Genomic DNA, 26250 nt, shown 5'->3' on the forward strand with positions numbered 1-26250 from the left:
TTATACCATCTTGAGCCCAAGCCCTGCCTCTGTCTCCTGGCTATCCTGGATTGTCTTCTGATTCTCCACGCAGAAGTTCCTCTGCTATGCATGAATGTCCTGAGCATACAGGGTTAGAAGCAGGATGTGTTATCACACCTTCCCTACCACATGGGAAGCCAACCTTATTTTCTGTTTTTCTTTTTTTTTTTTTTTTTTTTTTTTGTCTTTTTTGCCTTTTCTAGGGTCGCTCCTGTGGCATGTGGAGGTTCCCAGGCTAAGGGTCTAATCGGAGCTGTGGCCACCAGCCTATGCCAGAGCCACAGCAATGCAGGATCTGAGCCGCATCTGCGACCTACACCACAGCTCACGGCAACACCAGATCCTTAACCCACTGAGCAAGGTCAGGGATCGAACCGCAACCTCATGGTTCCTCGTCAGATTCCTTTACCACTGAGCCACCACAGGAACTCCAGCCAACCCTATTTTCTTACCAATTCCTCCAAAGACTCCTCTACTGCAGCCAAAAAAAGAACCTACTTTGCTCCTGCCTTGGCACTTGGTAGTCTCCCTGTGCTGTAATACCCACTTCCCTTTCCCACTGTCTCTTTCTCTGACTGATGAGCTTTTACTTAGTTTAAAAGGCTGCCCTCTCAGTGGACTCCCTCTCAGTTCCCCCAGCCTGAGTTGGTCTGTTTCCACCCGAGGGTTTGCACAGCACTGCTTTGGAGAAACCAACAGTTGTGATTTGTCCTCCCACCTCTCACAAGAGGGTAAGCACTTCTAGGCTTGGGTCTGGGTGTCCAGGATCCAGCTGGAGTTATCATAGCTGGTAGGTTCTCAATGAGTTGTTTATGGACAAATGGATAGTGAGCCAAAGAAAATGGTTATTGAATAAATAAATGCATCTATGGTTTTGCTGGGAGCCTGATAAATCTGTTAAAAACTGTTCTGTTCCTTCTGTCACTTATAGGTACTTTGGTCTTTGGAAATGGGTCATTGGATTTCTGAGGAACCATTTGAACTGTCTAACTACTTCCCTGCAGCTCCTGTAAGTCAAATGTTATTTTATGATGGTAAATGCAGTTTAGTATTTTCAGGAAATTGTTAGTAGCTTAGATATAAGCTTGAGTTTTTTATTAAATCAAGAGCAATTATGCCCATAACTTAACACATTTTGTCTGTCTCTGTGAACAAGGTGTGAGAACATGAGAACATTCTTCAAAAAGTTGTGAGGAAAGTAATCTCAAAAAATTTTAATTATAAAAGTCTTCAGGAGATAAAAATGAAAATGAAAATAGATGGATTCTTGAGAAGGTAGTATGATGTCTTGCTTACTGCCTCAAAAAATAATGCTGTTACTATTAATAGAGATAGAACTGATAGGTATAAAAATTGTGTCCGCTAGTATTATGACATGGTCTTTCTGTTTTGACGTTTTTTTCTAAAACTCAACTTCAGCTTTACTGATTTTCAAGTATTTCAAATGCTTAATGGGAAAGTTTCAAGTTCTATTTTTTTTTTTTAAGATTAATAAGTAGGTGATTTCTGGTTTACTTGGAAGCAGGATTGTGCAGAAGTTGACTTCCGTTTTCAAATATTAACTGGCCTGTGACTTTTTTATTCTTTCAAAGATGAATATTTGAAAGAGAAATGGTGATTTGTAATCTGTGACTGATCTCTGTGTTTTTAAATTATTTGTGCCGTATGTCCATCCCATAACAAGAAGTGGAACTCTGCCCTCCAATCACTGGTTATCTAGCTGTTTGGTTGTTTTCATTTTCATTTTTGAGATTACTGTATTGATTTGCTCTAGATTTTGTAAATGTTTTCTTAAGAGGAGAAAAAAATTCCTCTCAGCAAGACTTTTTGTTTGAAATACCAGCTAAGGAATTGAAGTGTTAAGTAAAAACCCAAATTCCCCCCATTCTCTGACATGAGAGAGTATATATAACTCTGAAGAACATAGTGAAGTTTGTGTTTGAAATTGACCTTATCTGCCTACATGGGCAAGTGAATATAAATTGTGTTGTTGCCCACTTTTCCCGTATTGATGAACAGTGTCTATTGTGTGGTCATTGTGATACATAGAAAATTATTGTTTCTTTTGAAGCAGTGATATTTTCTTATTATCAGATGTTTTTTAACTTGATACAAGCTGTGTATAAATTGAACCTCCACTAAATTTATGAAGCCTTCTTATGTGTAATAAGAGAAGCTTTTCTGAGATGGGAGGTAATTTAGTCATCATATATGTATATTTGCTGGGAAAGTGCAGCATGGAAGAAAAAGTAGAATGCCTGTCTCATTCAGAGTCGGTAAATAGACTCAAAACAGCAGCAACACTTGGGCGTTCTAAAACTAAGCCAGGAGGCAGGGGTGGGGAAAAATAAATTAGATAAGAAAAATGGAATAAAAAAAAAATTGTGGTGAAACAGTTTTGGGTAGAGATGTCACAATGTAAATGCAGGCTGCAAATTTGGCTGTAAGCTTCCTAGCAGTTGACTCAAAAGTGAATATATGAAAAATTGCTTCCAAATCATAAAGCCCTACACAAATGTTCCTTAGTATTAATTGTATTATGAAAACTTCAAAGAGAATTTAAGCTCAAGCAGTTTAAGGGTTTTGCAGTCCTGAGCTTAAATCCGTGCTCTCAAAATTTTCTATAAACATTTGAATATACTATAAATATCAGATTGTGTTTTTGCACTTAGAACAATTTTTTTATTGTTTGCTGATGGTTTAAGTTTAGAAAGATTTAAGTTAATCTTAATAATGCAGATTAATTTTTTCCCTAAATAACTTTTGGAGTGAATCTAACTTGAGAAGTAGATCTTTGTTAAGTGTTTTAAAATGGAAGTTTCCTCAACCAGAAACTAAATTGTGGCTTACATGCATAAAATACATCTTAGTAGATAAGAAAAAGACCCCTGTATTAGAAAAATGAGTAAAAGATGGCGCCTCTGTCAGGAAATTAAATGTATAATTTTCTTCATCATTAAAAAATCAAGATTTTCCTTTTCACAGGGCACAATTAGATGTTTCAGAATCAAATTACAATGGTGTAAATATTATCATAAAAGTTAAATGTAGTCATCTCACCTAATAAGTTATATTTAATTACTAAAAATACCTTCTTATTTAACAGCCAGGCAGGAAAAATAGTACAATCTTAATATATACTAAAAGAACATATGTTTCTATTAAAAATTTCAGAAATCCTGCAAGTTTTCACCATGGAAACTTGAAATATATATATTTGAGCATTAACTTAAAACTAAGCTGTCAACACGTATGTAAATATACTGTTTCAAAATGAAAATTTAAAGCACCTAAGAGGAAGAATAAAATGCATTAACTGTTTTTCCTTCTCCAAGTATTAAACTATTAATAACCACTTCTCACAGAAATCCCTGAATATATAATATATTTTTTATAGCTTAAAGAATTTTTTCTTCTTTTTAATTATGATAGTGATGCAGAATTCAGGACATATGGATATTTACACAGTATATAAACAGTGCTCAGAAGAATGCAGTTCCAAGGTTATCTTTACTCCAGGCCTAAGTGTTCTGTTTTCCAGTTATTTACTGATGAACTCGCCCATGACATTCTTGGTTGTGACAACAGAGTCTGTAAATTGTCAGTCTCATTTGCAAGCTGAAGTTATCTTCCCACAGGCTTTCTCCCAGGTCACCCACCAGGCTGTTGCTTGTTAGGGGCTGTGCTTCGGTTCCTTGAGTGACGCAGGTTTAAGTGATGCAGTTGACGGGGCTCTTATTTGGAGCTCCTGAGTCTCTTCGGCACTGGGAACGTGCTGTCTGTCTGAGAGGGACGAGGAGGCAGCAGGCAGCTGGTCTTTCAGAGCTTTGGGGTTACGTCTTTGCGTATAAAACAAGACACAGTTGTCTGGTGAGGGCAGGCATTTAGAAATCTGCTGGCCGGATCATCATGGTGGTGGCCTTGAGCGAGTAGCCCGACCCTTTCCAGTAGTACCACTTAATACCATTGAATTTATTTGTGTTCTGCCTCTGTGGGTAGTACATTCCGTTCAGGTTGGAAGGACCGCAGGCATCAAACCACCAGCCTGTGAAAGTAACACATAGAAGGAATTAGGAACTAGGGAGCCCTAACCATCTCCCCATGGACTTAGAAATACTGACTAATCCAGAGTTACATTCCACACATTGTTTTTTAACCTGAACCAAACTTTAAGTTCCTTTTAATGCTGATATAACATGGAAGTAGGTATAGAAGATAATTCACAGAAACATGTTTTATGTTCTGAGCATCTTAAGCAGGTACATGTAGATGTTCTCCCTGACACGTGGGCAGTGTGCTTTTCCACGTCTGCCCTGGTTGAACCATCCTGGTCCCCTGATAGCCATGATTTTAGGAGCTTTCTTTCTCTCCTGTGCTGTGTGGAAGGGCCAGTCATACACACCCATGACTAGGAGACCCACAGAACAGTTGGAAGTATGGCACATCAGGCCTGATGAATTGTTGGGTGGCTCTCATTGGACAGGGATCCTCTTCCAACTCCAGCAGCACAGTGGACCAGATTCATTCAGCTCCCCACCCCTTAACAAAGTCTTTTTTTCTCTTTCTTTCTTTCTTTCTTTCTTGGGCCTCACCTGCAGCATGTGAAAGTTCCCAGGCCAGGGGTTGAATCAGAGCTGCAGTCACTGGCCTACGCCACAGCTATAGCAGATCCGAGCCTTGTCTGTGACCTACCCCACAGCTCATGTCAGTGCCGGATCCTTAACTCACTGAGCCAGGCCAGGGATTGAACCCATGTCCTCATGGGTACTAGTTGGGTTCTTAACCCACTGACCCACAACAGGAACTCCCAGAAAGTCTTTTTGTGTAAAACATAACCCCAAATTTTAAGTACTCAGTGGAGCTCGATAAAAAGGATCTTTAAAGGATCTTTAAGTCCCAGAGACAAGAAGGAAATTTAAAGCTATAGAGGTGTGCTCATTAAGGTAAAGTGGGAGAGGGGGCCCGCTGCCTGGCCCCTCAGGCGAGGCCTCCATATCCACACCTGAAGCATGGGCTTGGGATTTTAACAGCTTCCCTAGAGGCCCCGGGATGGTTCTGGGAAGGAGGCCTCGATCTACACCATTAATCTGCGTAAATCATTAAAACATTGTGTTGGAAGGACACATACAGATGATGCCATTTATATAAAGTATAAAAATACAGAACAAAAATAACAACTGTTATTGCTGTGTCCATACCTAGTAAAAAAAATAAATAATGTGAATGTTCTATTATCAGGGCAGGGATTGATAAGGCATGTTTTCTTTCTCTAAATAGTGTCCTGATACAATTATTATGATATTTACACATTGGATTGTGATCACCAATTATTTCATCCAGGTGCCTACATTCTTTCCTGATGGTGACAGCTCCACGATTTGAGTTAATTCAGATTAATGTTGATTTAATAAGACGTTTGTGTGTGTGATGCATAATTCTTCAAAATATTTGGGAATACTACAGATGAATAGATCTCTCCCTTCTGGAGCCAGTGGTCTGATTCAACTCTAGAATTTACTATCCCTGCCGAAATGTAGCTGGTCATTAGACTGGTTTATCCGAGGTCCAGACCACGGCTTGGACACCGACCTCTACAGTCGGAACTGCTCCTTTCTGTCTCTCGGGCTGCATTTCTTCTCGCCAATCTCTTTTCCACTTCCACTCTCAGCCCTAAATCTTGATGTGAGTAAATATATGTGTTGTTTCCTTGGTTATTAATGCACTGATACTCTCTTGAGTAGCTCACGACATTCGGGTGGTCTGAAAACCACCGCCCTCTGAGTGGACACTGGGTTCAGTGTGGGAGTGACAGGGAAGCAGCGTTCCTCATGCTTGCTCCCTCCCCACCCCTCTCCCAGGGTTGGCTTTGGAAAGGATTCCTAGGGTAGAATGGGGAAGAAAGGCAGCTTTGACACAGTCAGCTAATAGCTTTCTCTGGTTGAAGTCATTCCTGGAGTGTATATGGCTAATAAGGAAGACCAGTGTCACCAACATGTATTTTATACATTAAATCTATTCTCTAAGGAGCCGTAGGAATGGCTTTCTTACCAGAGAAAAATAATTCTCTCAGTATTATCTTAAAGACTTGAAAATTATTGGATTTCCAGTTATTTTCATAAATGAATTTTTCCTTTTGTCTGTAAATGATTCTTAACTGCAGTACAAACACGTGATAGTTTAGATCTCTTACTTGTTTAAGTGTTACCTTATATTTATTTTTAGGATATATTAACCTCAACTTTTTCCTTTGGTTTTCCTGGGTGAGTAATGAATGAATTTCTGGTGATCCAATTCATGGTCTCTACAAATTAAACCCTGCCAATTTCCTGTTTGTTTCTACATTTGGTCTGCACTGTTGGTGGAACTTTCGTTGCTGATTTAAATCTTTCAATGTTTTTAAAAACTAACTTGACGGAATTATTTGCCAGCCTTTTTTTCTTGTCTAGATTACAATTAGCTAGTTCTGGTTATTCCATGTTTAAACTTTGGGAATTGGAAGAATAAGTTTTTTAACAGTTGGTTCCCATCACTGAACCCTGAAGTGTTTCTGAATATTCATCTAGCCATAAGTAACTGTTATATCACATTTGCTTGTGGGTATGGTTTCTTTCTCTCTCTCCCTTTCCCTCTCCCTCTCTATCTCTCTTTTTTTCCTTTAAAGAGGTCTAACATGAAAGGTAGAGGTAAGAAGGGCTTGGAAATAAAGCACTTAACTTCAGCTGGACAATCATTCATTTTAATTTGATGCACAGAAAAGGAGTTTGGTTAATCAGTTTCTTTGCATAAATATTTTCTATATAGTAATGAAATTTTTTAAAAAAGACAACTGAAAAGTCCTTGTTTGAACAATAAATTATTAATTGGAAACATTTCCATAGTAATGAATTTATATCACTGTTTTGGCTGCCATTTTGAATTTTTTAACCTTTTTAATAAAGTAAAGTGGAATTAAACCATCACACAATAACTGATACTCAGCACAAACTCAAGCGAGTTCGCTGCAAGTCACATGGCCCCTCTCCTGCCAGGGGCAGGTCCTGAAGAGACACAGTTGGCCTGCTGACAATTCTAGCTCAGTATCACATTTATGCATAAAACTCAGTCTGAAAAAGTGAAAAACAAATCTCCCTGTATTGAGCAAGTAAGTCTATTTATGGAATTTGGATACTGTCACCAGTCACAGGTTGAAGTCCAAATAGCCAGCCATCCACTCTGTGAACCCCTTCCCTGCCAATGCAAATAGGAAGAGAGAAAATTCACCCCACCTCCTGTGAGCATCTGTGAACATTTGCAGATACATTTGTCGTTGTCTGCGTCCTTTGTGCTAAAATCATTTCCTGGTTGGCTTATGCTGCTTATTTTGCCGGCTGTCCCTGTAAGTCCTTTAAGGTGAATCCTGTGAGCATGCAAAAGGAAAAAAAAAAAAAAAAAAAAAAAGCAGAACATAATTTGCTTGGGTGGCTGATTTATCCTAGTGGAAAGTTTTTTACCATGAAGAATTTCATTCTACAGGAATGCCTTCTGTGCTGGTGAGTGCACTAATGCACACTCTGGACAAAGTGTTTTTGCACTGGTATAAACAGGAACCAACTTATCATCAGATCCTTAGGCAAAGGGAATGTTTTCATGAAACCTTCAGTGCATATCACTTGCACAAGTCTCGGCAGGGACTTCGGGGGCCCTATAATTTATTTTTCTGCTGCTTTCAGATAAACAGGAGGAGGGAAAATGCATTGCAAGGGGCTCCTCTTTCCAAGTGTCCAGGCATCGGCCACATGCAAATGAGTCTCCCTGACTAGTGGGAGTGGGGAGGCCAGATAGCAAAGCATGGCCACTGAATTTGGATAGAAATCTACCAACTGTGTAGCTTACAGATGTTCTGCTTCTGAATAGTATCGGAGTAAGCCTGCCAGATGTTGAGAAAAGAATACATGTATTATTAAGTTAGGCCCTAGATAACAGTTCATGCTTTTAGGATATTGCAAAAATCTGGTGTGTGCCTGCCGAGGAGGAAGGGAGGAAGGAAGGGCCAGGTCTGTGAGCCCTGCCACAGGGAGGTCCAGGGCAGATGCACAGAGAGCCCAGGGCAGGGTTCTGGTGATGGCTCATGGCCATGCAGAAGGTGAGGTCACTGTGTGTGTGGCATGTGGAGTGTGGGGCTTCTCGTCCTGGGGACCCTGAAAGCAAACCCTGCAACGCTGGAGGGAGAAGCATCCATGCAGCCCAGCAGACACTGCTCGCCTTGAGAACACCTGTGCACATTTGCTAGCAGCTATCTTGGAAGACGTATAATTTCCTGGAATTTATGTCTGAACAGAAGGTGGAGACAAGTGGAAAGTTTCCCTGGGGGACTGTCTGGACCAGGCACTTTCATGGCATGTGCACTGAACCAGAGGCAGACGTTACCTCTGTTTTTACATATAAGTTCATTGAGGTTCACAGATGGGTACTCGGCCAAAGGTACATCATCGTGTTGATGGCAGAGCTGGGGTTGGCACCAGGTGCCACCACTGCCCTGTCATGTCCATTCTAGTGCACACCCTCCAGGGCTGTTTGGCCATCAAGGAAGTAGCAGGGGGAGGGAGCATGTCAAACGAGTCCCACAAAGCCTTGGTCCCACCTCACTTTTGTGTTAATAACTCAGATTTTTAATGGTTGGTACTGTTGTAGCTCTGGAAACCTCATCATAAGGCATTGACCAGGTTTCTGAATTTCAAGTTTGCTCTCATTTTTCAAAAATGACCCTGGCCCAGCCTCTGTATACCTGCTGCAAAACATTTGTGTCAGTTCTGCTAACTTTCCTTTCTGACCAGGCCCCTCTCACTATTCACAATCCTAGGTAGGATTGCAATAAACCACTCCCCTTGCTTCACTCCCTTTAACTTTCCTCTCTGCTTTGAACAATTGCAGTCCTAGTGGAACTCATTAAACTTCCCCAAAGCAAAGTAAGGGAGAGTGCTATTTTTTATAAGTCTTTATCAGAAAGGTTATATCTTTTGAGATCCTTCTATTGTATGGCCCACTGGTTTAAAGTTGCCTTCTTTGAAAATTTGGTTACTAAGAATAGTCGCATTCTTGAAATTGCTTTAAATCAGAATCCGTTGCTTTTATATCACAGTGGGGTAAAGTGAGAGGTAATGCAACCATTTAATAATTAAATTTCAGTGTTTATACAGAACTGCCAGAATGTATGTGAAAAGTGACCAGCTCTTTATGTTTATTACATGAAAAATAGATTTTAGTTTTAGTAAAAAGAATCATTTTATTGATGTATTTACCCATTCCTTATATATTTTTCAGTTTTTCAACATTTGGGGAAAATCCCTCTAGGAAAAAAAGAAACAAAAAAACAAAAAAAAAACTTAGCTGCTACATACAACTGGCATTCTGAAACATCTGCGGTTATTAATGAGTTTAGTCAGGTCAGAGTTTTCTTATCATATTGGCATGTTTTATTAGGATAATAATTTTTTCAACATAGTACCTGTCTTAAATTAAACTGAGCTTTAAACAAATGTGTGCTTTTTAAAATCACATATCCAAATGTGTGCTTTTTAAAATCACATATCCAAACATTGATTGCGTTTCTAAAGGAAGTATCTGTTAAAAACCATTCCAAGTTTAAAATGCTTTTATAATGGCAGTATATAAGGGTAATGACCCATTTTGTAAAATTTTCTTATATAAACAGTCTAATCCTTAATTTTTGTGTTTTTTTTTTTAATTCCTCTGTTGTAGATTCCTGTTTCCAGTTGAAAAAAATATTTAGCTTGGAGGTAAAACAATGACCAACCACTCATGTCTCAAAATTCATTGACATTTAGATCTTTTTGGAGTCAATTTGGGGCTACAGAGAGGCCCAAACACCTATCTTTTCATTCATCTGACTAGCCAGCCCTGCTCTTCCTGTAAGGAGAACTGACGGGCTTTGTTTCACTGACTTCACATAAACGTCATATCAGTGCATGCCGCACATTATCTGTTTTCCAAACATGCTTCTGAATTTTGGCCCACTGTTTATATCGCAGGACACTGACATTGTGCAGTACTCAGGTAGCTGTTCGGCAAGCTGGCTGTGTCTTCATGCTGTCTGTTGTCAGCCTCCCCTAGGAAGCCAGTTCAGCAGCTTCAAAATCGTGGGCTCAGTCTCCCAGATCACTCAGATCTTTGTATTTCTACTGAGCAGAGGATCTGAGTTGAGCATTAATGGGATTGAGATGAGACTGGGTGCCAGGTAATGCCTGTCTCCTGCAATGTTCCCTTTGAACTTGGCTTATTTATTTCTGACCTGAGTATTTCATAATGTGTACTCCATGATCACCAAAGTCGCCACAAGCTACCGTCTGTGCTCACTAGACCCCTTCAGGGCTGTGTTGGTGCCTGAGCCCAGGCGTTGTGTACCCCACCCCTCTCCTCTGCCCTACCATGGACGTGAGCATCTGAGCCCTTGCTACAGAGCAGCATGCACAGATGTGCCTTTACCACCCTTGCCTCACCCAGGATGTCGTCGTGATCCCTTTCCTGCTCAGTGTCTACTCTCACTGCATTTTAGAGCCAAAGAGTAAACTCCCAGTCAAAACTTCCCCATGCTTTTCTTGGAACATTCAAGATTAGCTCCTCCAGATGGGTGGGAGGAGGCAGATACTTTGGGAAAGCTGAGCATCGGCTGGTGTTTCTAGAGCAGAGCCAAGGCACTGATTGCATGACTGTCCAACCTCCTTCTGCCACTTTGGGACTCAGCGGCTTATCCTGACTGGGGGATGGAGCATAACGCTTTGAAACTTTGAAAAGATAGATTTAACTTTTAAGATCTGGAAAAATACAGTATAGTCACAGGTATACATCTGTTGTGACATTGGCATAACATTTTATAATAGGGCACAACGTTTACCTAGTCTACAAATAGTTGTTAAAGGCAGAGTTCATCTGTGCTCTGAGGGTACAGAGCAAACACAGCAGGCAAAATTCTGTCCTCATGAAGCTTCCCTTATATTGTAAAAAACAAGTCAGAGAAACTTTCATAAAGAGAGCAAAGAACTCTGAGAAACGAGATGTTTTTCCCCTTTCAGGTAGCCTGTGTGCAGTTTAGATTCTCACTAATACCGAGGGGCCCTCGCTTTCTGAGCCATCACCAGCACCTCCCTTACCTTTTCTAAATAATGTATAATTTCCTTACCTGTAATTGAATTCTTCACTGGAGAGATAGAAGTGTTCATACAGTGAGTAAGCCTCGTTGCCTTCCCAGTCTCTCAGGTGTATCTTAAGCACGTAGCGTTTCTGATTGGTCACTTGTGACACAAACTCATTTCCCAGCCAGTGTTCGCCTGAGGGACTCCCAAAGCCCTGGAATCCGATTTGGGAAAGTCACTGACTTTACTTACTTTTCTCTTCACATATTTGAAAGCAGTAGTCCATCAATTTAGCACGGAACAACATCAGATATTCAGCAGGAATTCCTTCCTGTACTGTGAATATTTGGGGTCTTCCATATAAGAAAGATGTTCTAAAGGTCAGTTTTAAGGAACTAAGTTGTTACTAGAAGAAAACTAGGGTAATTAGAGCAGCTCAGGGCACCACCCACCAGTGGAAACATAAGCATAGACAGCTCTGTTTCTAGATGTGTGAAACACTATGAAACAAGCAGTTTACCCCCAAAATGCTAAGCCTGCCGTTAAAAATAAGCCTCTCATTTGCATGCCTTTGTTTTGATATATAGTTTACATTGCATTTACAGGACTTTTCTTTAACAGGGAGACTGAAACACCAAGAACCTTTCGGTTAAAATAAAAAAAAAATGGTCGAAAGTCACTGGTTAGTTGTGGATTTGTGGCAAAGATTGTGCACATTCTCAAAGTTAGTTTTCACAAAGGAAATTATTTTCAGATGGTTTAAAGAATATTCATACCATTTTATATTCTTTCCAAGTCCTCTGAAAATCAACACTTCCATCTTCACGTCGCTGAATAACTGTCCATCCACCTCCACCCGTTTCCATGTCGCAGTAAGCCTACAACAGGAATGCATGGTTACTGCCTGGTGAGCTCCATGACTTGGATCTTGTCTTAAATAACAGAAGCAAGATGGACAGAGATACTTTTAGTAAGACCAGGGCTGATGGGGTTCTCTGGGGTAAATCTTCCAAGCAGCAGAGGATTTTTAAGAAATTGAAAACCATGAATTTAAATTGAGGATGCAAAACAAACAGTCATGTAACAGGATGTGTTGATGAAAATAGGACCTTATTATCATCTGTCGCCCCTGCCGACAGCTGACCCAGAGATCACTGTTCCTTAGAGATTTGTTGTGAAGGGGACATGTTGGCAGGCTGGCCCCAAACCTCTTATCTCTACCCTGTGGAAATCCATGGACTCATGCTCTCAGCCATGAAAACCTTTGTGTTGGTAACCAGTCCTTTTCACCTCTGCAGAGAGTTGGGTAAAAGGGAGACTTGCATTGTGGGGTTTCCAAAACCCTGCAAAGCTGTGGGGCTGTTAGGCTTCCTCCGTGTGTGGTCAGAGTTGGGTGGCCTGGTTCATCCCTCAGAACAAGAGGCAGAAGGCTCTCCTAGGAGTTCCCGTCGTGGCACAGCAGAGATGAATCCAGCTAGAAACCATGAGGTTGCAGGTTCAACCCCTGGCCTTGCTCGGTGGGTTAAGGATCTGGCGTTGCTGTGAGCTGTGGTGTTGGCACAGACAAAGCTCGGATCCTGCATTGCTGTGGCTGTGGTATAGGCCGGCAGCTGCAGCTCTGATTGGACCCCTAGCCTGGGAACCTCCATATGTATGCCATGGGTGTGACCCTAAAAAGAAAAAAAAAAAGAAAAAAAAAGAGGCAGAAGGCTCTCCTGTACCCAGAGTGACATGTGGGACCTGAGGGCATCCTGGTAGCCCCAGCCCACAGGCCCTGCCTTCAGGCTTCTCTGCACTTTGCTCACTGCCCATGGTATTTCCCTTTCAGCTCTTTTGAGTTCTGCTTTTAAACTGGCGTGATGGGTTTAAACTTCTTCAGGACACGGAATTATTTCTTGGGTTAAGAGTATGCATGCTCAATTTCAACTCAGCTGGAGTTTTATTATGAAATTAAAAACCCCTGAAAAATAAGATTATGCAAATAGTTTTAAATAATGAGATTATAATAGATCGAAGAAGTTTTCCAGAAAGTTAAGATAAATTTCCCTATAGCCTACAAGGTAGTAAATATGATTCAAAACAAATTAGGAATATTCTTGTTTTATTGTTTTCCCTGGTCTTTGGGGGGAATAATGGAGATCATGTTGGCCAAGTGGTCTTAAATGTGACAATACTGCATTTGTGAGCTAAAATCCTAGAGAATCAGAGCTAAAAGTGATCCCAGCATGAACTACTAGGGCTTGAATTGTCCAGCCATAATGTTCTCTAGCCTTTGAGAGGCAATGATAGGATCAGGAGAACAGATTCTTAAAATTTCTTTGCCTAGATTGTGGGAAAAGAGCAGAGCGTTTATAAAAACTGAAGTATTATGGTTAGATAGATAAAGATGGTGTTGGGATGGAGTTATCCATGTAGCCACAAGGCACTGATGAAAATGAAGTAGATTACAGCAGGGTGGGAAGAGCATAAATCCTCAGATAATGCTCAAGACCTCAGTGCTCCAGTAATGCAACCCTGAGGGCAGTTAGGGTTTTTGAGTAGCACACCCTGGCTTGGCTCAGGGACCTCATATTTTGCTCTAGAGCTTGATGTCTTTCAGCAGATAATGCTTGATTTAAATGTTATGCTTCAGCTCTAAGACCCTGGTGAGTGAGTGATTAAACAGCAAACAGATAAACATTAGGAGTCAGGTGTCCTTTGCAGTTTAGGGAAGGAAACAATAATGTCTCTAACTAGCAAAACCACACCCTGAAGTTTCTGATATCTTGCACTATCTTGTACAAAAACCTGAGGAATTCTTCAGAAAAGAAGTAGAAATATTTGGGCCTCTCTGGAAGAGATCTGCCCCAAGATTGATCTAGTAAACATTCTCTTCTGGAATTGGATGGAACAGGGCAGGCCTGGGTGCTGAGAGCTTTTCTTGCAGCCTTTAGGGGGAGCTCAGAATGGTCACAGCTCCCAGCCATTGATGGAGAGTAAGCCCCATGCCCTGTGCTGGCTGCTGCATCTCTGTAGTTCCCTCTTAAAAACTAGGAGTGTCACGTCACGTCACCCATTAGGAAGCTGAGGCCTCACCCAGGGTAAACAACTTGCTAAGAGGCACACATTGACAGGGTTGGAATTTAAATCCACATCTATCTGACTCGCTCAGGTTATGAATTACAGAGGCTGAAGTCTGGAAGGGACTCCAGAGGTAACTTAATCCGGACCATATATTTTAGGGGTGAAAAAACTGAGGTTTCAAAAATTGTTGTTCCCTGCTGTGTAAATGAGTTGTTTTTACTGCGTGTGTGTAAAAGGCACATAAATCATAATGTTTCCAGCCATGGCCTGGACTTGCGTTGTCCCAGAGCTGCATATTTTCCTCTCCCTACAGCAGGGCCTCTGGGTTGCTATAGTGGAAGGGGGCAGGGATGCTGCACAGAGTCAGAAAACGGTTACACCCCCTGGGTCTGTGTGGATGGAACCCCATCGTAGTCTCCTCAAATCCTCTACCTGTGGCTCCTGTCCTCTTGCCTCCAGACCAAGGAGAGACTAACATCTGGTGACTGTCAATGGCCTGCAGAGAGTTGGCTCGAAAACAGAGAGGAAAGGGGGTTGAGGGCTTAGCATAGAGGCTGTTCATTACTTTTTCTTCTGCAGCAGACTTGGGTCTTTGTCACCCCCGATGCGGCTCTTCTGGGGCACTGGGGACGTTAACTGATTGGCAGGGTTGACTTAAAACAGCATGAATGAATTAGAAAGATTTCTTTGGAAAGTATTGTCTCGAATAGCACAATATTTATCTTTTAAATTCATAAGCAGGTGTATGTTACTGTTTCAAATTCCATGTCTTTAAACCCTTAATGTCTGTATTTTTAAAGTATTTTTCTTTATTACCATGTTAAATACTGAGGATAATCCTAAGTTCAAAGAAATCATACTTTTAGGAGCCTCTAAAATTTCCATTTTCATACAGCATCAAGTGCCTTCTCTTAAGTGTTTCTGGTCATTCAATGTGTTGCGGCTTTTACAGTTAGAGGTAAACTTATTTATAGGCATTTAACATTTATAGTCATCCAATATTTATATAACGCTTCGCACTGATTCTCACATAATGTTTTACCTTATCAAACCTCTAAGGGAAGCCACATTGAAATATCTCCTGGGGAAGTGACTTTTTTTTTTTTCCCTCATGTAAAGCTTAACATCCCCCAAAGCCGGTTCAGGAGAAATTTCTCCCTGAGAAATCCAGAATGACTGAGCACAACCAAGTTAGCTGTACACTGGCTTCTCCTGACAGGAAGCTCTGGTTGTGGTTCACTTAGGAGCTTACCCTTGGAGTAAACTCCGGGTAATTGGGACAAAAACCACCTGCTCTCTGTGCAAGTGATTTGTCTTACAACTCATCATGCTGTGACCACCTTTATGGTGATGACACAAAAGCACTAGTGGGTGAAATTGCCAGCACCAAAGCATGAACTAAGGGAGTGGCCAGAGTGAACTGTGAACTGTGCCGGAGTCGCTGCGCCCCCCAGCCACGCACTTGCAACTGGGGAAAAGCCAGCTTCACCTCAGGCCGCCCCTGACAAAGCAGCGAAAGTGATCAGTTTTATTAAACCCCTAGTGTACATGTCTTTATTTCCTGTTTGGTGAAATGGGTATAAACCACTTCTGCACGTCAAAGTGCCATGGCTGTCTGGGGGGAAACTTGTGTGTGATTGTTGTAGCTGCAAGCTGAATGAGCTTTTTTTTTTTTTTTTTTTTTCATTTTTCGGGTGGAATACCATTGTTACTTGAAATAAAGAATGAAAGATAAACTATGGTTATTCGAACTCTGGTATTTGGAAGATATTTTCTTTGAAATGAATGAAGCTAGTCTAACATTTGAAAGCAGACAGCTGACAGTATGCAGGACTAAGCCAAATGCCAGGAGAAAGTAAGCAGATTATTTTATGTATGAGATAGATGCACAATAAGATATTTCTACACTGTTAACATGCACGGTCAGTGTTCTGTGCCCAGTGGTTGGACTCGGAGCCCTGGGCAAGGCCTTTACATGTAGTCAGTGTTTCTTGCTTTGCTCTGAGTGGAGCTGGAAAGTATCCATGGTGTGTGAAGTGTGCAGTTCCTCTAAAAGGAGGTATTAGGAGTTCCCTGGTGGCTCAGAGGGTTAAGGGCCCAGTGTTGTCACTGCTGAAGTGCAGGTTCGATCCCTGGCCCAGGAACTTCCACAGGCATAGCCAAAAAATTATTTAAAAAATAAAAATAAAAGGACCTGGAGTTCCCGTTGTGGTGCAGTGGAAACGAATCTGACTGGTAACCATGAGTTTGAGGACTTGATTCCTGGTGTCACTGAATAGGTTAAGGATCTGGCATTGCCATGAGCTGTGGTATAGGTCGCAGACATGGCTCAGATCCTGCACTGCTGTGCCTGTGGCATAGGCCAGCAGCTGTAGCTCTGATTTGACCCCTAGCCTGGGAACCTCCATATGTTGCAGGTTTGGCCCTAAAAAACAAAAATAAAAATAAAAGGACATGCCTCAAGGAGGTGGAAACATGAAGCTGACTGACCCCTTACCTTGGTCTCCTCAGTGGAGTTAGGAAAGGTCAGCGTGTAGGTGCCGCTGGTTGTTAGTCCTGATTTGAATGCTTCTGCGCAGTCTCTGAAGATGATTTGTTCTTCCTTAGCAACAAGGGAGTGCTTAGCTGCTTTTCAAAAATAGGAAAGCTTTTAAAAGGAGTTCACAAAAAGGTAAAACTTTATCATTTCGAGATGGCCTCATTTGGTGAGTTTTATCCCATTTGAATTCTTATAACAACTAAAAGGGAGAGGCTAGTTTTTAGCATTCAAAAAAAGTTACTCCTTCAGCCTGTTTCATATTAATTCTCAAAGATTGTGACCAATAATCCATACTTCCTTTTTTTCTCGTCAACGGTTATGTAACGCAGGTACTTCCCAATCGGCTGTAATAAACTATTACTTTTAAAAAAATCTTCCATCGTGAGTGGACACAGATAAAGTTATTACAGAAGAATGAGAAAGAACGTACCTAGAAATACTGTTAGCTCTACACTGGCTGCATCCATTGCCCAGTCTAAGCCAAAGTATTGGTTATTTTCCTTTCTTTTTGTAAATCTGAGACCAAATCTTTACACCTTTCTTTAGACTCTTGGGTGAAGACATTTAATATTCTTTGGATTTTTAGCAACTGTCTCATAATAGCTTGTGTTAAAGAGGGAACTAACATTTATTCATCTGTGTCTTTGAAATTCTTCCTTTTATGTCTGTAAAGTCTAGGACTATGAAATTCTTTCCAATTTTAATTCTACTCTCAGCATTTAGACTTCCCAATCCCCTTTTTTGCCACATTTTTAAAAAGTGTTTGTGTATGTGTATTCTTGCAGGTATTTATTTATACTTCATTCTAGAGACTGACCTAGCCTAGGTCTCTAGCCAGGTGGTACAGGCAGGCATCATAGCTGGGTGGCCCGTCCACACACCTGTTGGAGACGCCTGGGGCCCATGAAGGCTATGCTGGTCTTTTCCTTTGCTTTTTTTTTTTTTTTTTTTTTTTCTTCCCCTGCGGGAGTCTGAGCTTCATGGTTTTTCTCTATTTTGGCTCATCAAAGTTAACACCTCATGCTGTCTTAGTCCACTAGGCACCAGATGATTGTCTTTTCCTTTTCTATGGATGTGAAAAAAATATGATTTTTCTAAGTTATAAGAGGATGAAACTAGCTAGAAGGCACATACTGCAAACTAGCAACCTGGGGTAAAACCTGCCACTTAGCATCGAAGTTGCACCACAGTTTTTGTTTGCTTCCTTGTGTGTTTCTGTTATTCAAGTTGGGAGAATTACATGACTCAAGAAAAATGTGAGAGCATATTTCTTGTGGAAGAGAAAAGTGTCTCTCTGTGATTCATATGTAATCTGTATGCTTTTGGATCTGTGTCAAAAGCATACAGTTGAAAAGACACTATGAAATAAACCATGGTAAGAACTAGACCCATTGCTTAAGGAAAACACTTAAAAATACCACACAGGTTATATACCATGTCTCTAATTAAAGCCTGAAGATGCATTAATATCTTCCCTCTAATGTCTAAGAGAGGTTAAAAGGTAAAACAGAAACAGGGAAAGCAAGCTGTAGATGAGGATGTGGTAAGAGAAGAAAACTGGCATTTCTTGGATACCAGGTATATGTCAGTTATTGCAAGTCTTATTTTATCTTCACAACAACCCTGTGGTCCTACTACTGCTTTTCCTTCTTAAAAAATAAAAAATGTCTACTATATGTTAGCAACTTACCCAGCCCCCTACATCAAGTTAGTGATAGAACTAACTCAGAGTAGGCTCTTTGAGCTCATGAGTCAAAAATATGTTTGGGGTGGTTTGCCTCATAATAATTAATTACTATAAATATATAGTCCCCTTTCTCTCTTCCTCTTTCTTTTTAGTCAGTTCCATATTGAGACCCTATGAAGCATTTATATGAAATGTGTAATAGATATAGTGCCCTTTTTTTTTTTAATGGGAACTCAGTAAATTTATTTTTTTATAGTGCCCTTTTTGAATGATAAGAGTTTTTTAGAATTTTGAAATTCCAACGGCAAATAAAGCCAAAAAAGGACTTATATATAAGCTTTACTTACAGTTTGATGTCGATATCATAGTCAATAAATTATGAACCGTCTCCATCAGATCGTGTTGCTGCTTTTGGAGAACTGAGTTATTCACCGTGGCAGTCACCAGTTGTTTTTCTAGTTCTTCAATGATGGAATTTTGCTTGGATACTAACACCTGGAGCTGATCTTTCTCTTCTTTTATTGACTGAAGTTGAACTATGTGCTTGTCTTCCATATCTAGAACTTTCTTTTCCAGGAAACTTGTAAAGGGAAGTAATTGTTTGTTACTGAAGGGTTTTCTGGTTGTCATCAAAACCAAGTGCTTTGTAAATAACCTAATCAGTTTCATAATCCTTATACAAGCTATAACTATTTCTATTTATTGAATTTCTACTTCTCCAAGGCACTCTGTTAAGTGTTAAGGGAGTAATAAAATCCCAAAATGTTGTCACAGCCCTGAAGAAGCTGTCAGACTTGCTGAGGAGATCAGATAGATGACATGGGTGTGACATAGGAGAAAATACCCTGGTGAAAATGGAAGATTGGTAATTAGAAGTTACCCCATGCAATGCATTTGAAGACCGTGGTTTTGCTAAAGAGGAATGTGGACAGTAAATGGTGACCAGTAATGTGTTGGGAGCATCTGTGGGTCAATGGGGGAGCCTTAGGTTGAGAACCTCGCCTCCACCCATGACCCCTGTGTTGCCTGAGGCAGTCTCTCCTCTCTCTGGATCTTGGATCTTGGGTGTATATCATGTATATATATATTGATCTGAGTGAAAATCCACCTAGAGAAATAAATATATCTAAAATGAAGGCATTAGATTAGATAATGACCTCTAAGACCCCTTCTGATTCAAATAATCTGAGTCTATTATTCTTTCCGGGTGGGGGAGCAGTAACATCTTCTGAATCTTTAGCCCTGGAAACAACTTGCTCAGCTAAGGGACTAAACTACCCATTACTGGTCTTACCTATAAGCATTAACAATCAGTATTAATAATTATTATTAGAAATTTAGTTACAACTTTTAAATTTATCCCAGTCCCATGATCATTATGAACCAGTCTGTGACAGTAACTACCAAGAAATAATCAGTCCCCACAGTGCGGACATTTGGTTTCAGCTTTCATCAGTTTTACCATATCCATTTTCAACTATTATTTCTTAATATTTTTCTTGATATTGCCTAACTTATTTTTTTAAACTTGTATATCCCTGCCATTGATTTAAAAACCGAGATAACCATAAGCAGAAAATCACCTAAAAGCAAATGCATAAAGTTTTTGTATTCTGGCTAAAATCATCCCTAGTGCCATCGTCAGCATGCAGGCGATATATGCTTTGGGAACATTTCTGCAATGCTTGACCTAGACACTTACATAAAATGTAGGGACACTTTTAAATCACAAATCTATACTGCCTTCAAAGTGATGTTGCTGAACTTTGTTATCCAACCGGTCTTTTGCTTTGTTGTCTTTAATGTTCTATGAAGAGGCATAAAAGATAGATGTGATGATCAATTGCACAGTACAGAGGGTGAATGAGAGTTTGAATACTCTGGGATGGATGTTAAAAAAAAAAAACAGTAGCTTCTTTCTCCCAAACCTCTACCAGTATAATCCAGAGGGCAATCACATCCTGATCTTTAGATTCAGGTTTAATTTTAAGATTAAATACAATCAAGTACTGAAGAGTTAAGCCCAGCGTTGGGTCATCCCAGACCAGCACCGCATCACTGTAAGTAGTCTCAGAGATCAGATTTTAGAGGAACGCTTTACAAGATGAGCATCTGGACCCGTTTCTGGCTTGTGCAATCAGTTTGGTGAACAGCAATAAGCTTGATTTTTTGTGAAAGGAAATTAAGTAAATGGGATAAAACCGATGAGGATAGAGTGTAAATTCATAACAGGAACTTTGCATGTTGCAGCAGATGCCGTGGCCAGTCATGAGTGGTAGTGGAGGGAGGGAGGGTGGAGGCAGCGTGGGGAATGCCTGCATTGCCTGTCATTTTGCTCATTAGCGTCTTGTTTGATTTTCTGATTCAGGATGATCAATTTTATCATCACTGTAAAAGTTGGACTTAGGTATGCCTGAACTTTATATTAATGTAATTCATTCTCCCTTGAGAAGTGTGGGAAAATATCCTTGTTGGCAGAAATACCAAGCCTGAGTCATGTTTCTTTTATGAGTTTTTATTGCCTCTCTTCAGAAGGGGACAGTGTCAATGATAGCACTTTTTAATAACAGTAATCAATACAGGAATAATCACAACTTAACTGAACCTGCATAAGGAGCCTCTAAATTAATCACTTGTTTTTAAAAGACCAGAAAATAGTGATAAGATGAAAAAGGCATTCAAATTACTATGCCTTAGGAGATGCTGTCTCCGTGTTTTTGAAACCCTCTCTCTCCCTCTCCCTCACAAGGTTCCTGATTCTTATACTATACATTATGGAATTTGGCATTATGGGAGCCATACTTATAATTAAAAGTCACATGAAATACAATTTCATATCTAGAAAGTGTACAGTTCTGGATTATACTTTTTTCTATTTTTATTACCTGTTCTTATCTTGCAATTTGTTTATTTCACTGGTCTGATCCAAAATCTGTTTTTCCAATTTGTTTGTAGAAAGAGAATGTTCCAGAAGCTGAAGTTCAAGTCTTGTTGTCTGATTTAATACCTAAATGCAATGAAATAAAATTATTATTTATTACTTTTTTAACTAGATATAAAGTTATCTAAATTATAGGAAAACATAAGTAAAACATTGCTTATTTGCCCAAGTGTCTTATTTGGGCATATTTTTCATTTTTGGAAGTCTCATTGTGCTGGATTACATCAGAGTACATTAAACATTTTTTCATCATGTATTTTGGAAAGGATTTAATAGTTCTGGACAATGGTGTTTGTGTCAAATAATATGGTGTTCTTTTTCTTCTTCTGCCATGTTTTATCATTTCTTTTCACACAGTGAGATAAATGGGAGTATAAATGGTCCTATTTTATATATCAGAATCTGTTGATAAATGAAGAGCCTTTTCCTCTGCTGTTCTCACATCCTTTTGTCAGTAGACAAAGTATTTAGAAGTCAGACACTTCCATTCTATAAGAATGTAGCTCATTTTTCACCTAGCATTTTCTAATTGGCATTCACTTGTTTAGTCTTTTTTTTTTTTTTCTTTTCCACTTCTCGTTTTCCTATTTTAAAAATCATGTAAACTCATCAGGAAACCATAGCATCCATATCAAGTGGGAGCTAGGTTCTGCTTTCTGGGCCTTTCTGACATGTACCATGTGAAATATCAACATTTCATTGTCTTCAAACAACTTAAAGAATGAATGCTTTAGGCTGCGTTTTAGCAGGAAGAGTCCATTACTCACATCCTCTGTGTCACGGTGACTCGGGATGTGATGTCACTGTGTCAGGGAGGATTGTTGCTCAGGAGTAAGGGTCCTTGAAAGAGCCATTGTTTGCTCGGGGTCTGTGTCATTCATGAAAGCCTCAGCCTGGCCCCACTGGGAGGGTTTAGGGACAGTCCTTCCTCAAAGCTGGGTGCCTTCCTACCACGAACACGCCTGTGAATGAATAAAGGCATCACCAGCCTAAGGGTGGGGCTTACTATGAACACCTGGAATAGAGATTTGGCTTCTACCTCTTCTTGGGTCTCAAACATTCTGTGTTGGTTATTGATAAAAGGAGCCAGAAACTTGGTCCTTTTTTAGCTCCTAAGGGATGTAAAATGAGTACAACAGGGAGAGGGGAGAGAATGGCTTGTGAGTCCTGACTAACCCAGGACCTACTGCAGTGCTTTTCCATCCCTTTTCTGAGGAGCTCCAGCTGCAGGTGACTCTTAATTATCCAGATCATGTGGTGTCTAAGCTCTCAGGCCTCCAGCTGCCCTTTCTAGTCAGGTTCAATAGTGTGTCACCCTGACAGGCTAGAAAAATCTTCTAATCAGAAATGTTCATGTTTGGATTTGAACTGTTTCTTCACAGTAACTGCTCAGCAGGTGCCTTGAGTAAGTTGGTACTAATTCAGTCCCTTGATGTCCTTGCTTAGGCTCAGCCATCTTGATGTGTTTAGTTGGACATTATGGGCTATTTTCTTTCCAGCCATCTTCCTATTTTCCTGTTATCCTGGATCATGTGATATCTAGTTTTGCAATAGAGTTTTTTAGTCATGTGACCCAACAAAAATCACATCAAATGCTAGTAACTCAGACTTATATAGGATGGGAAGGGTTTATATCATTGCTCTCTGTATCTTACTTTTTTTATAGTTCTTATCTGAAACGTAAGAAATGTAATACTTTTGGACATTTTTTGTAACAACTTGATTATTCTCAATTTTACTATCAAAAGGTGCAAATGTGACCTAAACATCAATAATTTTATTTTAATAATTGACAATGGATATATTGATAGATTTACTTTTAGAGTTTTGTGGTCTTTTCCTTTTTTGATTTTATTACCTCTTGGGATTACAATTTTCAGTGCCTTGTTTTCCATTGTGTAAGATAGTAATATTTTTCCTAAACTGTTCCAATGTTGCACAAGATGTAGTAAGCATATAACCTCTTATTCTATGCTCAGATAAAAACCTTTTATTCTACCACTCCATGCTGTTTTCTCTGTCTTATCCAACAGTTCTCCATGACAATGAAAAACTGCCTGGGGGCTCATTACAGGTGGCAGGCTAATGCTTTCTCTTAGCTCATCAGCCTCCTGGCTGATGTTTGGCGTTTCTTGGTCCTTTTCCTTAAGTAGCACTTAAGAATAATATGTCATGCAAATCATTCACAATTAAATCTACTTTTTTGTGGAGCATTATTTATAACTCAGAGTAGGAAGATACTAACTTCATAAGCCTATAAAGAAAACCAGGTTTAGGAACCAGAAAGCCAGCCCCCCAGTGACGAGGCTTGAACTCGTCATTGCCATGATTCCTCCAACAGGGGGATTTTTACCATCTGCACTCTTCTTGTTCAGCCACATGTGAGTCATGCAGGGTGTCTCTGGATGAACTTTGTTTTAATGTTTCACTGTTATTCTTCTAACATCTTCATATTTCATATTCTTCTTTGCTACTGCTATTAATTGGTAGCTCACAGAATCTTAAAGGTAAAAGGGAGGTTAAAAAAAGGTAAAATGGTAGCCCTCCCATTTCATAGTTACAGCCTCCGAGGCCCAGGAAAGGTAGTGCCTTATTAAGATTTGGGAAACTCCAGGCTCTGGGCTGATGGTCAAACACAGACTGTGCCTCCACTGCTGCTTCTTACTATTCTCTTTACTTCTTTCTCCATTAACTTACACCCCAGGTTGTTTTGGTGGTTCTGTGAGATTTAGGTTTCATCTTAGCTCCCAAGTTCAAGTTAAGAACAAAGTTTCCAGGACTCTGCCTCAGTGCTTTTCGTGTCTCAAATGCACAAAAAACTTAAGGGCTCAGAAAAGTTTATCTAGAATCCAATACCAGCAAAGCAGAGGAATGTCTGTCTTGTAGTCAAGGATGAATAATACGAAAATGGTTTGAATGTCCTCAGTAAGATAAAGGTAATTTAACCTCAGTATTAAAAATGAAAATGTATTTCCTTCTTTTAAATTCCTATCTTAATACAAATTCTTAATTTCTTATCAAGCCATCCTTTTTTCTGCCATACTTGAGCCTTCCTTGCCTTTCCATTGTTTGGTTAAGTAAGGACTGTGTGCTACTATCTGGCTCGCGGGCATCCTGTTTCCTGTGTCACTACTTACTTGGGCTTCGACGTCAGTTAACTTCCGGGTCTGCTCTGCCGTTTGGTTAAGTAGGTTGGTTCCTATTTCTATCATCACAGCAGTCTGGTTCTGTACCGCATTCTGTTGTATCTCCACCATTTCTTTCTTCATGTTGTCCTGGATGTAGCTCTCAAGCTAGAAAAAAAAAAAACACGCATCAGAAAGACAGTCATTAGTCCAATGACCAAAGACTTTATTACTAATTCATTTCTCTGTCTTGTAAAATATTTCTTGAAAGACTTGTGCCTTGCTCTGATTTTGAAATCTTGCTGTTCTTTGATCACCAGCAAGAAAAGACTGATTTTATGTTGACTCAGCACCTGGCAGCTCAGTAGCAGCATGTGTGTGAGACAAACTTGAGGCCTCTGCAAGTCCACACTGTGGCAGATGGGGGGGTAGGCCGGTGGCTCTGCAGTCTAGTAGGAAGGGCATCGGGGATTTCACTGTGTCAAGACCATTCTGTAGCCCTGTCCACGTTATGCAAGAAATGAAAATCTAGTACAAAGAAACATCGCTGTTCCTCCCACATTCTAGATATGTGGTTTCTCAAAATACAGACTTTATTTATTCATTTATTTTAGCCATGCCTGAGGCTTGCAGAAGTTATGGGGCCAGGGATCAAACCCGTACCACAGCAGTGACGTCAGATCCTTAGCTGCTGAGCCACCAGAGATCTCCCTCAAAATAGAGACTTTAGAAGAATCTCTGAGATAAAGCGTGAGGAAGGGTAACTCAGTGCCACAGTCTGCAGTGCCCTACCTGCCTTCCCTCTTACATAGGTCATCACTCATTAGACCTATTAAGTTTCTCCTAACAGGTGTGCATTTTTCAAGTTTCATCATTTTCCAAATTAGGCAGACTTAATTCTACCCCAGTCCATTAATCAGGTCACATGCCAGTCAGGACTGGTTCTTCTCCTGTGTGTTCCTGTCAACAGTGGGCACACCAGCTCATGTTAACACTCTCATGTAAGGATGTCAGGAAGTGACAGGACACCAGTGCTGTAGGTACAGACACCTATGTCTTTGGCAGTAAAACTACATAATTAAATATAAGTGCAGGCCAGCCGCACGGGAAGAGGACGTGGGCTTTGGGCCAGGCACATCTGCTCCCGTATTTGCCTTGGACTGTAAGTAAGTTGCTCAATTTTTGGGGAGCCACAGTGTCCTTATATAAAATAGAGTCTCTGATTGGTCAGAGGAACATTTTAAGGATTCATTAAGCTATGCTTTTAAAGGTATTGTGCATGTATAACTTTGGGTACTTAAATTTTAACTTCCTTTCTTCTTGAATTTTCTTGATGCTCCAATGATGGGAGCCACAGTTCCATTCATTGGCCTAAAGTACAAAGTTATAATTAAAAATTTTTTTAACTCAAGTTGAATACGTATTTTTTTTAAAAAAATCTGCTTATAGTGCCTTTCTTTGAAACTTGTCATTCTCTGTAGAGAAACCATTCATAGAGCCAGTTATCAAACTTAATTTCTCCTGAAATGTTAATCACTGAGTATTCTGTGCTTCTGCCTGTGAGAGTGAGAAAATGTCAGGGGCAGGGTGGGATTTCCCCCATGGGGTCGAGGGCTTCTTGGTTGGTTCTATTTTTGAATTGTGTCTTGGGAGCTGGTGCCAGGTCCTAGAATTGGTGTGAGAGCTGTAAATTCACTGTTTCTGTTGCTCGTCTGCATCGACTCCATGCCACGTGCTGCCTTCCT

General features: G+C 40.2%; 2 protein-coding genes across 19 annotated transcripts in view; one reads left to right on the forward strand and one right to left on the reverse strand.

Annotated features, from left to right (window-relative positions):
* MCPH1 (microcephalin 1) overlaps positions 1-26250 on the forward strand; it is a 251965-nt gene that overhangs the window by 85805 nt on the left and 139910 nt on the right. For all 17 annotated transcript variants that reach the window (XR_014829749.1, XR_014829751.1, XR_014829752.1 and 14 more), the window contains one exon: positions 953-1030. Coding sequence is in view for 11 of the 17 variants with exons in the window: in XM_084999820.1 (XP_084855946.1) it covers positions 953-1030 (78 nt within the window). In the remaining 6 variants the exon portion in view is untranslated. The remainder of the gene's footprint in view (positions 1-952; positions 1031-26250) is intronic.
* ANGPT2 (angiopoietin 2) overlaps positions 2944-26250 on the reverse strand; it is a 50024-nt gene continuing 26717 nt past the window's right edge. Inside the window, exons 2-9 of one of the 2 annotated variants that reach the window (XM_005671650.4) lie at positions 24518-24673; positions 21325-21446; positions 18787-19019; positions 16711-16838; positions 11927-12028; positions 11198-11364; positions 7287-7417; positions 2944-4066 (exon numbers count right to left, since the gene is read on the reverse strand). In XM_005671650.4, the coding sequence (XP_005671707.1) occupies positions 3906-4066; positions 7287-7417; positions 11198-11364; positions 11927-12028; positions 16711-16838; positions 18787-19019; positions 21325-21446; positions 24518-24673 (1200 nt within the window). In that variant the 3' untranslated portion in view covers positions 2944-3905. 2 annotated transcript variants of the gene reach the window in all.

This window comes from Sus scrofa, chromosome 15, assembly GCF_054392235.1.
Source record: "Sus scrofa isolate SSC_HxYL_T2T_F1_AM1 chromosome 15, Sscrofa_HxYL_maternal_Yorkshire_Landrace_v2.0, whole genome shotgun sequence".
Lineage (NCBI taxonomy): Eukaryota > Metazoa > Chordata > Mammalia > Artiodactyla > Suidae > Sus > Sus scrofa.